Here is a 14,610-nt window from a genome sequence, read left to right as displayed (position 1 = left end):
CTCTGACTTCTTCCCCCAGTGGACAGTCCCCGCCTGCAGCCCACGCTCCCATGCGTCCCACAGACACCTACTTGCATGCACCCCAAGCATACGCGTGCTCACGCTGCACCTGTGGTTTGTTTCCTGTCGGTGGTCTGAGTTCTTCCCAGGTTTGTGCAGCTCTTATGGGGTACAGAAAAATAAAAAGCAGACAAGGTCTCCTTGGACAAACATGATCTCTACCTATTGGTGCTGTGATGAGAGAGAGAACCCGGGCCTGGCCTCTGGTGCCTCCAGCAGCTTCTCTCCCCCCCCACCGCCCTCCGCCTCTGCCCCCCAGCTTGTCACTCACTCTCAAAGGCCCATCTCAAACTGCAAGAGGCAGAGTGGAGGAGGGGCAAAGACCAGGCTTGTCCCCATTTTTCCTCCCTTCTGAGCTACTTAGCTCCGCCCAGCCCATGGGTACCAGCTGCTCTCTGGCTTGGCTTTGGGTCTCCCAGGGGAGGCAGATGGAGGGAGGCCGGCCTTCCCCTTTAAGAGCAGCCTCCTGCCACCCCTCCCGCTCCCCAGAGGCCAGCATCAGGTGGGTACCAGAGTCCAGAGAAAGAGCACGCAGCTCCAGGTACAGCCTGACCCAGGGGGGCCCCCTCCCTGTGCAGGGTCGACTCTTCCTTCCCCCACACCGATCATGCCCTGATGCTGAGTCCTCCTCATCCTGGCAGGATGGACACTCCTAGGAAAGGAGATAAGGCTGCAATTAGGGATGAATGGCATGGGACCTTGCAGGAGGGACAAGGGATGGTATAGGGGAGGGACAGGGGTGCTGGCCATGAGCTGCTGGCCTCCTGCGCCAGGCCAGCTGAGAGGACAGGCTGGGCTACGTGATGCGGGGCAGAGGAGGTGGTGAAGTGGGGAGAAAGAACACAGGCCCCTCCCTGGCTTCTGACACTTGATATTTTTGCGACCTTGGGCAAGTTACCAAATGACCCTGTAATATGGGCACTCCTACCATGCCCCTTGTGTGTGCCAGGCCCAGCGTGTGAGGGTGGGGTGCTGGCAGCTGGGAAATTACCCACACCCAGGCCCACACTGAGTCCTTAGGGCCTAGCCCAGCTCAGAGTCCTCCAAGACAGCCAGCAAGCAGCCAACCCAGTCACCTTCCCTTAGCCTCAGCTTCCCTGGCCTTGGTCTATCTCCAGACCACACAGGGCCTGGGGTCTCTCTTTGGGGGAGAAATTCTATGGACATCTTGGCCCAAGGACCATACTGGCAGGAGTCCCAAGGGGCCAAGGCATACTGTCTCTGGGGTACAGGCTAAACATGCCACACACACTTCCCCTCCCTACCCCTTCTGGCAGGGTGTGAGGGTGGGGTGCTGGCAGCTGGGAAATTACCCACACCCAGGCCTGCACGGAGTCCTCAGGGCCTAGCCCAGCTCAGAGCCCTCCAAGACAGCCTGCAAGCAGCTGAGCAAATGGCATCTCCTCCCCTCGTCCCTGCCCCTGCCATTCCTGCGCAAAGGGCACAGGGCCCTGGCGTGCAACACTGGCAGCTGGAGCTTTCCATGATGCTGTCAAGTTTTCCGGAACATAAATGAGACAGGAGGGCCAGGAATAACCAGCGGGCCCCCCAAGGGTCTAGAGGGTGTGGGCCTGCCACAAACCTGCTTCAAACACTGTGCCAAGAGGTGCAGGCAGGGGCCCAGTCCCTTCCCCCAGCCAGGGCTTTGGGAGGCACCCATGGCCACTGGGAGCCTGTTATTTGGCATGAATCCCATAGGAATGAGTCCAGGCTCCAATGTGGCCCGGGTCCACTCCCTCTATGACCTTGGGCCAAACTCCCTGAGCTGTGGTTCCTGTGGGCCAAGGTGTCAGCCCCTTTGGACACAAGGGTATGATGGCATGAAGTGCCCCATGCTGAGCTTGGCTGTGCCCAGAGCTGCTACTATTATGATGATCATTTTTATGGCTGGACAGCCCTGGGCTAATCACCAATCTCCAGAGCTGAAGTTTTTTCCAGACAACCTGTAGGCTCAGCTCAGTCCTAGGCACCACCAGGGCCCCACAATGGATAATACACAACCTCAGAGTTCTTGGCAGGTAGCCCAGGGCAGCAAAGACCCAAGTCGCAAAGCCCTTTCCATGGGAGCTCAGCCCACAGCCTCCTGGGCAAGGGGGTGGGGACAGCCGAGCAGGGAGCAGTGTCTGAGCTCTCCAGGGGACAGAGGGGAGCAAGAGGGAACGAAATCATTATCCTGACCTGGCCAGTCCCCGCTTCCTGCCCTGGGGTGGGGGGTGCTGGGTGCCGGCCACCGCTCCCTAGGGGCTATATTAGCCGCGTGAGTCACGGAGGACGGTGGCGGGTGGGAGGCCACGGGCGGGCGGGTGCAGTGTAGGGTTACAGTCCATTTATGGGCGCGGCCGAGGGCAGATATCGGTGTCGATGGCATTCACTCCCAGCTATTCTTAGGAGCCTCTCAGGAGCTCCACACAGCCTGGCCGGGCAGCAGGGGACAGAGCAGGCAAGGCCGGGCGTCGGGGCAGGCAGAGGTGCGGGCTGGAGGGCGGCAGGAGTGCCTGCTCACTCCACTCTTTCTGCCCTTCATCCGCAGACGCGGCCGCTGTCAGCTCCAGCATGTCTTACAGCGTGACCCTGACCGGGCCCGGGCCCTGGGGCTTCCGTCTGCAGGGCGGCAAGGACTTCAACATGCCCCTCACTATCTCCCGGGTGAGTGCACACTGCCCGCAGCCTGGCACCCAAAGGTGCAAGGCGCGCTCGGAGTGGGCCTGTGTGTGTGTCTCTCTGTTCTCTCCAAGGCTCTCCGAAAGCAGAGCACCCCCAATCCCAAGTCTGGGGGCTGGGACCGGACTGGTCTCCTGGCTCAGCCACAGCTATTTGCCCACCCAGTTGGTTGGACTGTTGTGAGTGCGAGACATCGTGGGCAGGTAGCAGGTGTTTTGAGCAGAGAAGGAAATGCTGAGCTTGTGGGGCAGGCAGGCAGGTGGACAGAGTACAGCACCTGCCTCAGCCCTTCCTTGGAAGGGGGTGCTCAGGGTGACCCCATCGCCCTGGACATGGGCAGCTGCTTTAGGAACAGAGCATTCCTACTGTGGAGAGGGCAGGTGAGGGGTGGGCAGATAGATGGATGGACAGACTGCTGATCCTGGCCGAGGCTGGGCTGGACTGGTTACTGGGCTCCAGCAGCCGATCCATCCCAGAGCCAAGATACCTTCCTCCCCTGCCACCCTGGGCCTCGCACTGGCTGGCTCACGGCACTGGGCCTTCCTTACCTACCTGAGCACCCTCTGTTCACCCATGGCTGCTTTGCCTGCCTGCCCATGTCCTGTGCTGTTTCCCCATGCTCGCCTGGGGAAATGACCCCTGTGTCTGCAGTGTCTGTGATCCGGGAACAGCACTGCTTGATGGGGACAGCACAGAACATCAAGGCTCAGGGTGGACTGTGAGACATGCGACTGGCAAGGACAAGCCCTGCCTGGTGGCTGAGCCCCTGGCAGTGCTGCTCTGGGCACGAGAGGGCAAGGTGAGGCCCATGGCTGTCACTGGACAGTGGTGAGTGGGCAGGACTATCTGGGTTACTGTCCAACAGGGGAACAGGAGATAATTTCTTCTCTAGGGCAGCAGAGACTCGGGGGTGAGAGGTGGGAGCCTTGGGGGGAGACCTGAGGTGGCAGCCAAGCAAGGCCTGGAAGATGCTTGGGAGAGCAGCCAGGAGCCTGGAAAGAGGATCAGGGACCAATTCCCCCACTGGAGGAACAGTCTCAGTTTGGGAGCCTGGCATGGGTACTTGGGGGACCCCAAAAAGGAGAAGCCCCACCCAGGGCTGCCATGAGAGCCTTGTCACAGCCATAGAGGCCACATTCCTCCAGGACGGGTGCTGGCCTGGCTGTAGCCCAGGGAAAAGGCCTTGCCCTCTATCTCGCTGTTGGAGATCTGGCTCATTCTAACCCAGAGTCTCCACCCTTCACCTACTGCGCTGGGACCACGGGGTCTTATACTAAAAGGACACCAGAGCCTTGCACTCCTTGTTTGATGATGTGGTGATATGTGGGCATTTGAGCCCCAGTGGATACTCCCCTCCTAGGACCCTGCACAGCCCCCCATGCCCATGGTTGCAGGTCTCCTTCCTGTACCAGATGGGGGCTTCCAGCCTCCCATGGCTGAGACTGAGCCCCCATCTCCCCCAACCCCATCCTCCTCTAGGCCTCCTGCTGGTGCCCCTGCCCCATCCCTGAGGGTGCAAATTAGCCTCCGGGCTCAGTGGCACCCAGGATAGCTAATGACCTCACCCAGGGTCTATGCGACACCTGGCCCTCACTGGCCAGGGGCTTAAATGGCAGCACAGAGGCCTTAAGCTAGACATCAGGAAGAATGTCCTCCCTGCGGGGAGGTGGTATGTTGGGATGTACTGGAACCAATGACTGGGAGGACTTTTAAAAATAGAACCCAAAGCCCAGGCAGGCATCAGAGGATGGGCACGACGGCCTCTCAGCTCCCTTCAGGGACATGCCCCAAGTCACCTAAGCCACAGAGCAGGCTGGACTGGGTGCTGGGGCCTCCCCAAGACTTGGAACCCCTTGACAAATTCCACTGGTGGGCCACCGATGCCCTGGGCTTGGCCATCCCAGGCTCAATGCTTCTGGCCAGGCAGGCCCGTGGACACAGGCCCTGCCATTCCCCCAGGGCTATGGTACTCCCCCAGGCCCTTCCGCACAGAACATCTCCCTCAAGGGGATGAAGGACCATAGCTCTCTGGAGGAACCCCACTCTGGCCCCAGCCATGGCCCACTTCCCACAGGACCAGTGGACGTCCTCACATAAGCCTTTGCCAGAGGGCCCCAAAGTCAGTACTGTGGTGGGAGGGCTGGTAAGGCAGAGCCTGCCCATTTCCAGCAGGGACCCGTACCCCCTGGGCACAGTCACTGCAACCCTGAGGGTGTGGGCAGCAGCGGGGCTGGAGTTATCATTTCACCTCAGAGCCCAGAGAACCAAGGCTCACATCTACTCACGGGACACACATGGCCAAGGGTGGAGCCCCTGTGTCCTGGTAACCCCTAACTCCCATGGCTGGTTGAAAGGCACTAGGTGAGGCCTGTCCCCTTTCAGCTGCGGGTGCACACTGCAGGCTGGGTGCTAGCTCCACCCGCACCCTGCCCGGGTCCCCACAGCATCAGCCTGGGGCAGCATCAGCCCTTCAGGCCTGCCTTCAGTGGATCTCAGCCTGAGGACCCACGGAGAAGGGGGTTCAGGAGGGAGACTCAGAGCGTGCAGGGGACAGGTGCGGCTGGGCCTGCAACATGAGCTGCCCTCTTACCGCGTCCCCTCCCCCACCCCAGCCAGTTCTCCAGGAAGTGGGGCGGGGTGAGAGCAGCTCCAGAGGCCCGGCGCCCACCCCTGCCCCAGCAGCTGGCCAGAAGCTGGGGCCATGGCCTGGGGCTTTGCCTCTGCCTGCCTGTTATGACCCAAGAGACATGTTTGTTTGACTCAGCTATGCTACTCTCGGCTGTGTCACCTTAGAAAAGTCAGTTTGCCCGCTCAGCCTCAGTGTTCTCACCTGTGAAATGGGGATAGTGCCCTCCCATACATGTGGAACAGGAACTTGTGAAAATACTTTGCAGCTGGCTGGTTGTGAGGGTGGGGTTGTGGGGAGGCTGAGCCTGGGCCCAGGCAGGGGCTGCCTCTCTGCTGGTTTTGGTTCCAGTATTTATTGGACTCTCCCAGGTACGGTAGGGATACTGAGGACAGAGGGTCCCCGGGAGGGGGAGGGGGAGGAGGACAGGTCAAGACTATTTTGGGGTAGCTGTGCCTGCAATTCCTGGAATTTTGAGGCCACTGGAGCATGTCGTGCTGTTTCTTTGGGCAGCGCCTAGCAGTGCTGACAGGCCGTGCTGTTTATAGCCAGGCTGAAGGTCAGGAAAGCTTCCGCGGGCTCCTGCGGGGCGGGCCGGGGCCTCCCCACAGCATCTATCTATCAACAGGGGAAGATAAGTGGGTACAGACTCATGCCCGGGGAATGCATTCTTAGAGGTTCCCCCAGGCCAGGCCCTCCTGCTGCTTAGAGCTCTCTCCCGCCCTGTGAAGGCGCCCTGGGAGTGAGTGGACCTGGACCCCCAGAGGCCCCTGGGCGGAGACACAGGGCACAGGCCACTGCATAGGCAGTCCTGGGGTCTCTGGCTAAAGGTGTTATGGGACGCGACTCATGTGAGGAGGACAGGGCCCCGCTGGGGCAGCCCTCCAGCCTGGGAGATGTCCCCCAACTCCCAAGTCTCCTTCCCTCTCTATGTGGTCTCCTGTCATCTAGAGTCTGCCCCTGATGGCAACCCCCCCCACCCTGGGCCCTCCCACCCCCAAACACAGCTTCTCAGCCCCTTTGGAGCCAGGCTCCCTCTCTACCTGGGAACCACCCTAGGAGGCACGATGCAGGCTTTGCCAGGGACCCCTGGGAGCTGAACGCCCACGAGAACATTTTAGCGGCCACACCTAGGACACAGATGGCACTGTGGGCCTAGACAGAAGGAGCAGAGGAGTGGGCAGAGAGGCAGGGGAGGGCGTGGTCAGCTAGAGAGGGGACAATGACCCCCTGGCTTTGGGCACAGGGAAGTCATTGGTATGTGTGGAGTGAGAGGGGTGGGAGGTAGAGGACGTGGGACCAGCGGGTGGCTCCTCGGAGAAGTCTGGAGGAGAGAAACACGGCAGGAGTCAATCAGAGCATCCAGGGCAGGAGAGGCTTTTGAACATAGAAGAGGCTTATTTATTGGCCTTGGGCAGACAGAAGGTTCCAGTGAGGGAAGGGCAAGGCCCCAGGGGAGGCCAGATGGAAGGGCAGAGCAGGCACAGGGTAACTTAATCATGCAATGTTAACAGGCACTTAGGGCTCGCTGGGAACCCCCTGGAGTGCTCAGCCTGGGAGGCTGGAAGGAGCTGCAGAAGTCACACCCTTCCTAAGCATCCCGTACCTGTCCCGCACCCCCCACCCCGCCACACCAACTCTGGTGGATCTAGAAAGGAGGGAAGGCAGGGGCCTGTCTGATTTTTAGCGCTGGGAGGGATAGCCAGTAAGTTCTGCACGGCCTAGCTACCCTCCCCGCTGCGGGGGAGCTGGGGAATTAGGAGCCAATGGCAGGGGTGTGCTGGAGCCAGGCCGGCACCTTCTTTACCCAGGACCCTGGACAGAACTTTTCTCCCCTTCCCCTGATACTCTGGCCCCTATAGGGACAGCAGGCTGGCTCAGGATGGTCAGTCAGGGCTGGCTCCTCACACGCCACCCCCTGCCAGCTCTGGATCTGTTTCCTGTGGAGCCTGGTGATGTGGCCTGCCCTGCCAGCCTCAGCCCCTCTGGAACCTCTTGGGGGAAGGGGACCGGGTCGGCACCTGGGCTTCCTTGGTTTAGGGCTTCCCTGAAACTTTCTCAGCTCTGCACCCTCCTTACGTAACAGACTCTTTAATAGTGTAATCCTCCCCGTTATCCTGACACACAAGGGCGTGGGGGCTGGTCCCACAGCCTGAGGTCTGGCTCCCACCAAAGCCCATGCTCTCCCTCTGCTGCCTCCTTCCTAGGAACGCACAGCAGCTCTGGCACCAGCTCTCCTTGTTCCACACTCTGGTGCACCCTGAGACCACAGCCCGGCCAGGCAGGAGGGCTCCTGTGGGCCGGGTGGCTGATGTTGGCCTCCAAACACCTAAGGACCGTCCCCAGGAGCTTTTCAGATGGCACTCTATGCCCCACCCTGAGGCCTATCTAGGCTCTGCCCAGGGTTGGGTTCCCAGTTGAGAGGTGGCTGTTGGCTGGAGCAGACTGGGTGCAATGAAAATGAAACATTCATTCAGGGGCCGGCCCGGTGGCGCACTGCTACAGTGTGCGCTTGGGAAGTGCGGCGGCGCTCCCGCCGAGGGTTCGGATCCCACGTGCAGACCGGCCGCTCACTGGCTGAGCGAGGTGTGGGAGCAACACCGAGGGTTGTGATCCCGTTGCCGGTCCTGGTCCGGTACGGGTGTGACACTGAGGGTTGTGATCCATTGCCGGTCACGAAAAAAGACAAAAAGGGAAAAAAAAAAAACAAAAAAAAAAACATTCATTCAGAAGAGGTTTTTAACTGCTCAAAAGGGGATAGAAAGATTTAAGGAAAAAAAAGAAAAAAAAAATCCTCCAAGGATTTGAGTGCTTTGAGTCCTTTCTGGGACAAAGTAAACAGAGAGAGAAAGATAGAGAGTCAGACAAGACACATAGAAACATCATGCCTGAACTACACTCTTCATGAGCCCTTGATGCTGGTCAAGGGTCCCAGGGTCCCCCAGCCCCCACTGCCCTGGCAGGCTGCACTGCAGTGGGGGAAGGCGTCTGAGGGTCCTTGATCACCCTTAAGGTCCCTGCCTCCATCCTGCCTCCTTCTCTAAGGACACCTGAGCAGAATAGAAGAGCATCTTCCTACAAGAGGCCATCAGCACCCCCTACCCCCCAACCCTGAGGAATATTGGGCCCTGCTCAGGGCAGCCAAAGGCCAGGCCAGCTGAGCCCTAACAAGCAGACACAGGTGCAGGGGGAGAGGTGCCAGGGGCAGGAGCCAGCTTGGTAGCTCCCCGCTGGGGGGGCTGGCTACTGACCAGGCCATGGGAAGGCTGAGCTCTCCCCTGGGAATGAGGATCCCCCAGCCCATACCAGAGGGTTAGGGGGAGCCAGGCAAGGGGAAGTGCTGAGATCCAGCAGGAAGAATTGGCACTAGCTGGCCCATGCCTGAGGGGGAACATGTTCCCGAGGCAGCTCTGAAGTGAGGACATTCCAGATGTCCCCACGGCTGGTCCTAGCTGATCTGGCCCCAACCTCTCTTGGATGTCATTCTGGTGCCCTTGTTCACACTGTCATGATCTTCTGGACACAACTCCCATCCTGCCTGGCAGTGTCCCCTCTGTGGCTGCAGGCCCTGCCCTTCTGTGTGGGATCTGCAGCAGTACCCCACCCCGAGCTCCCAGCTGCAGGGTGACATCCCCTTTTCTGTAGGTGGCTAGAAGCATCTGGGGTGTGCTGCTGTGGGGGAGCCCTGTGGGCAGTCTGCAAGGACAGTGCGGGCATTGCAAAATTCACCGTGAATGGAAGCATGCTGGTGTCTGCAACTTTCTTTGAGATGCCTCAAAAATAAGACAGACCAATGGATGGATAGAGGGACTGACATGTGAAGGAATGAGTTGAGTGAGACATTACGGTAGGACCTCAGTGGCGGATATCTGGGTGTTCATCATAAAGTTCTTTCACCTTTTTCAGTTTGAATGTATCTATAATAAAATGCTGGGAATAGCACGTTCCCACACAGGAAGCCAGAAGGGGTAGGGGGAGTCAATTTTCTGCCTGGCTGGGCAGCTCATCTTGCTCACGGGAGACCCCTGTCAGCCTTTAAAAGTGTTTGGTCTTCGTTGTTTTTAGCCTTTGTTCAACCTCTACACTCAAGGTGGCAACACACTCCTGTTGGTAGTAGAAGCTCCCTATGGCGATGAATTTGGGGATGAGGGCTGTGTGTACTTTGGGAATCCCAGGTAGTTCTAATGTGCCCCCGTGGAGCTGGACAGCAGGCTGGGCTTCCTGCAGTCTAGGTTTTGCTTCTCTATTGCTCTTCCTAGTCTCGGCAGTCCGTGGGCTGCAGGAGGGATGCTCTGGCACAAGGTGGCCGGTGATTAAGAAGGCGCCACAGCCCTGGGGCTGAAACAGTAGGTCAGCAGCAATTGGAAAGGGCTCTCCTGGTCTTGCTGCTGTCACTTGAGCAGTGAGTGTCGGGCACTATTTCTGTGGCCCGTGATGCAGTAATGCAGGGACAACTCAGCTCCTGGGCTCACCCTGCGGAGCCCATCTGGGAATGAACTGGAGACTGGTGCCTGCAGAGCACCCTGGCTTGGATGGGGACTTCCTGTGGGGACCCAGCAAGAGGCTTCCATCCATGTCTGCAAGGTCAGGGCCTGGCCAGAGGCTCACCCCGATTTGGCACCTAGGGCATGGGACTGTCCCCAAGGTCTTCTCTGGGCTCCTTCTAGGATGGTCCTCAGGCCTTGGCCAGAATCTGGCTTCTGCCGGCATTAGGAGCTTGGCTTGTCCCTGGGTTATAGCCAGGAAAGTGACCAGAATGAGCCCAGAGAAGCCAGGAGAACTGGCTGGTGGGCATGTTAAGGAGGCAAAGCCAAGGACACCTTCCAGCCACAGCCTAGGGTGGAGGGGCTCCAGAGTCTCCTCTTTCCTGTGGTGTCTCTGGGGGTGGGGCCTGCATGGCCTTCCACATGATGTCATAGGGATCAGGTTATAAAGTCATCCCTTGTAGTATCAGCAGGGGTTGGGGCGTTCCATGTGATGTCACAGAGGGTGGAGCCAGAGTCTCTATGACATTCCATGAAATATCTTTAGAGGTGGGGCTGCTAATGTCACTGAGGGCCATCAAGCCATTTTAGGTGATGTCACTAGGCCCTCTGGAATTTTGCATTTCATGTGATATCACTGTGCAGGGTGGCCATGGCATTCAGCATGCTATTACTAAAAGCCTGACATGCAGAATTTGGCATTGTGTGTGATGTCACTGGGAGAGTGATCTGAGACAGTGAAGCATCCCAAGTAATGTCTCAGGGGGTGTGGCCTTCCTGACATCCCAGGGCTGTGGAGTCTCAGTGGCATTCTGTGTGGTCACACTGGAGATGGGGCCTCCAGACTCTAACATTCTGTGAAGTCACTGGGGTGCAGGATTTGGGAACTGGCCCCCACACCTGCACTCCTCCTTCTGGAGGTATGAAGCCGACCCCAGAGCCCTGAGCCCTCCTGCCCCATTTCCCAGCCGGCGTTGCTCACCCAGGCAGTGTTGACAGTTCACTTAGCCCTCTGCACACCTGCCAGGGTAGCACGAAGCACCTGGCATTGGGATGCTTTTGTGTGGGTGCATTTATCCTGCCCACTGGCCTGGCAGCCTCTCTGAGGTGGTGCCGAGGGGGCCTGGAAGGTGTTTCATGTGTTTGGGGGGTGCAAGAGTTATAGTAGGCTAACTGGTTTAACAAGCAGCCCCCAAATCTCAATGGCTTAGCACAGCGAAAGTTTATTCTCACTCATGCAATGTCTGATATGGTGCTCCTGAATCTTCTCTCCTCCACACAGTGACTCCAGGATCCAGGCCCCTTCCAGGTAGCAGCTTGGCTATTCTCCTCTGTGTCCTCTGCATCCAGTCAGCCAACAAGCATAGCATGCGCAAGGATGGTTGCTAGGGGCAGACCTGGCAGTGGCGTACATCACTTCCATCCTCATTCCATTGGCCAGAGCTAGTCCCACAGCCACAGTCAGATACAAAGTGCTAGGAAATGTGACCATATGCCAGAAAAAGGAGTCAGGCTTGGGGAGCAGCTGGTACTGGCCATAGTGAATAAAAGACAACATGACGAGCCTCTACTGGATGCTTCCAGGTGACTCTTCCCTAAGGACTAACTCATCCTCAGGACAACCCTCCTTGATGCTCACCCCTCTTTTGCTGTCTAATTAGATCACGCCGGGCAGCAAGGCAGCCCAGTCCCAGCTCAGCCAGGGTGACCTTGTGGTGGCCATTGACGGCGTCAACACAGACACCATGACCCACCTGGAGGCCCAGAACAAGATCAAGTCTGCCAGCTACAACCTGAGTCTCACCCTGCAGAAGTAGGTGGGAGCTCTCCAGAGCAGGGGGCGGGAGCTTGGCGTGGACATTGGGGGTCCAGGGGAGGGGTGGTCCCACCACAACTGCATGGGCCCAGCCCTATCTACAGGACTGTGCAGGGACGTAAGAACAGCCCCCGGGGCCAGAGGAAGGACCAGGCCCAAGTTGTTATCAAGCACCTAGAGACAGACGTTACTGCCTCACTTTACAGGTGAGGCTCAGAGTGGTCACAATGCTCCCAGTACACGGGCAGCTGGGTCTGGAAGCCAGGGTCTTTCCTGCTTCCTTTTCGCCCAGGCAGCCTCTGAGGGACATAGCAGAGGCTTATGGGCTGACCAACATGCCCGAGGGTCATGACTTCTCCATCCCAGTCAGGCCTGCTGCCTTCCAGGGGAGACCCAGCCTGTGGGGAGGACAGGGGACCTGAGGCCCTCTGACCTGGCTGCCTGGCTCTCTCTTGCTCTTTCCTCACCAGCTCTGTCCAGGCAGGAGCTCCTGGCCCCAGGGGCACCTGTCCTCACTTGGTCCCATTTCTGGTTTCTCTAGGTCGAAGCGTCCCATTCCCATCTCCACGTCAGCACCCCCTGTCCAGTCCCCTCTGCCAGTGATCCCCCACCAGAAGGTAGGTACTGACTGTCAGCAGCAGGACCCACTCTCAGCAGTGGCTTCTAGAATGTGGCCCCTGGCTTCCATGCCTGACCTTTGCCTGGCCCAACTGGGACAAGGTGGCAGGGTTATCCCTGCCCCATCCTGGCCCTGCTGTGGCTGACCCCAAGGAGGTGGGGTAGGCCCTTGGGAGAGGTGTTTATGCCCCCATGAAACACTGAGTGTTGGGGTACCTGCCTGGTGCTAGCTACCCCCCCAGGCCTCGTGGATGGGTGATAGGAAACCAGCTTGGGCAGCAGTATTCTCAGGAGAGGGGTCATCATCCTGGCCAGGCAGGTGACAGGTGTCTGGGAGGCTCTGACCCTCATCTGCCTGAGGCGGCTGGGGCTGGGAGTGACTTTGGCAGGGGCCCCAGCTTGAGCTGGCCACCCCGAGAGGAGCTCCCAGGCATGGAGGGGCCTCCTGGCTCTCAGCGTTTGTCCTACACACAGTACCTCTCCCTCTGGTTCCACTTCCCCTCTTGCCCATCCCAATGGCACACCCCTATAGCCTATCAGAAGTGCTGGAGGTGGCCTTAGAGGAAGGCATGAGGGGCAGGCAGACCCTTGGCCCCAGACCTCACCACTGTGCCAAAGGCCCTTCCCCAGCTCCCCCTAAGCAACTCAACCTTGTGGACCCACGGGGCCTGACCCAAAGCACAGGAGGCCCACGCCACCACTCCTCCATCTTCCTCCCACTGCGTGACCTCGGGCTGGCCCCTGTCTGTCCAGTGGGGCAGAGAGGTCAGGGTGGAGAGAGGGGAGAAGAAGAGGTTGTCAGGGGTAGGGTGGGTCCCACGATGGGGAAGGGGGAGGAGGGCTGCTTGGGAGAAGTTGCAGAGTCAGCCCAAGGGGATCAAGTATCAGCCCACGTGCTCCTGCACCTCTACCCGCCTGCCTATAGCCAGCCCGGGGACCCCATCTCACTCCATGTTGGAGGCTTCTCAGTAGGGGGTCAGTACCATAGGAGGCTGGGCTATGCCCAGGGGGTGCCCACTCCCAGGGGAAAGAGGACCTATGCAGGATGCAGGGGGCCCGCCCTCCCCTAAGCCCCACACCCCCTTCCTCCAGCCCTGGGGCAGGCAGGCTTGGCTTGGCTTTCTGTGCAGGGCCTTGCATTCTGTTCAGCTGGATGCCAGCCTCCCGGCCAGGAGCTGTGTGCCTCCCCTGCTCCTCCTTCCGGACGCCCCATGCAGGCGCTCTGGGCCGCGGGAGGGGGGCTGCTGGGCGCTGCACTAACACGTCTGTTTCAGGTCCATGCAGGAGTGCTGGGACGCGTGTGGCTCTAACCGCTCTCTTCTCTCTCCCCTGCATGGCGCTGCCCTGGGCCAGGACCCTGCTCTGGACACGAACAGCAGCCTGGCGGTGCCCAGCCCCAGCCCTGAGGCGAGGGCCAGCCCGGGCCCCCCGGGCCCCCCGGAGCTCAGGCACACCTTTAGCTCCTCCTTCTCCCAGACCTCCGTCTTCTCTGCACACACGGAGGCCTCTGACCCCAGCCCTCCACGGGGAAGCCCAGCGGCCCAGGACCCACTGGGCCCGAAAGTCCCACGGGGCTCGAGCCAGCTGAGGCAGTATAACAACCCCATTGGCCTGTACTCGGCAGAGACCCTGAGTGAGATGGCTCAGATGTATCAGATGAGCCTCCGAGGGAAGGCCTCAGGTTCTGGACTCCCAGGAGGGTAGGTAATGGGCTCGCGGCCCTGCACTGGTGGTCTGGGCCACCTGGGTCCTCAGTGCTCAGAGCTGGCCTCGCTCAGCCAGCCCCAAACCCACAGGGCAGTGCAGGCTGAGAGTGACACAAGCAGTGATCCTACTGACTTTTGCTGTGAGCTGGGCACATCCTTGCTTGACACAGCCACCCTGGGGTGACCTGTTGGATTTTGCAGAGGAGGAAACTGAAGCTCAGAGCAGGTTAAGCCATGGTCTGGTTGTCCAGCTACTAAGTGACCAAATCAGGCCTGAATGCAGGAGACTCTGACTTCCAAAATTTTCACACCAGGCCACCCCCCAGCAGAGCTTGCTGCCTTTAGGAGCTGTGGGGTGAGGAGACAGGCTGGTTCCCACCCCTCCGGGAGTCCCGAGGCAGAAGCAGGGAAGAGTTAGAGAGGTGGAAGGGTGAGTCCTCTAGGGCTGGGAGTAGTCTGGGAAGGCTGCCTGGAGGAGGGAGTGCCTGAGCTGTATATGAAGAGATTTGGCAATGGTGTGAGGGGAGTGGGCTTGCAAGACCGACCCCGGCCAGGGTGGGGCAGCAGGGGTCTGTGGAGGAGAAGAGCAGCCCCACCCAGCTCCTCCCTCAGTCGCTGGTGGGACTCTGTGAGCACAGG

At 59.4% G+C, this 14,610-nt stretch overlaps 1 protein-coding gene across 8 annotated transcripts in view; it reads left to right on the top strand.

Annotated features, from left to right (window-relative positions):
- Positions 1–553: 553 nt before the first annotated feature.
- Positions 554–14,610, top strand: part of LDB3 (LIM domain binding 3) — a 60,833-nt gene continuing 46,776 nt past the window's right edge. For 2 of the 8 annotated variants that reach the window (XM_008570314.1, XM_008570313.1), the window contains exons 1-4: positions 2,599–2,706; positions 11,493–11,644; positions 12,189–12,264; positions 13,619–13,965. In XM_008570314.1, coding sequence (XP_008568536.1) covers positions 2,614–2,706; positions 11,493–11,644; positions 12,189–12,264; positions 13,619–13,965 — 668 coding nt within the window. In that variant the 5' untranslated portion in view covers positions 2,599–2,613. Of the gene's footprint in view, positions 602–2,425; positions 2,707–11,492; positions 11,645–12,188; positions 12,265–13,618; positions 13,966–14,610 lie in introns of those variants that run through there. The other 6 variants (XM_008570310.1, XM_008570307.1, XM_008570309.1 and 3 more) reach the window with 6 other exon arrangements.

This window comes from Galeopterus variegatus, unplaced genomic scaffold (genome assembly GCF_000696425.1).
Source record: "Galeopterus variegatus unplaced genomic scaffold, G_variegatus-3.0.2 Scaffold590, whole genome shotgun sequence".
NCBI classification, from domain to species: domain Eukaryota; kingdom Metazoa; phylum Chordata; class Mammalia; order Dermoptera; family Cynocephalidae; genus Galeopterus; species Galeopterus variegatus.
This window is presented reverse-complemented; position numbering and strand designations above follow the sequence as displayed.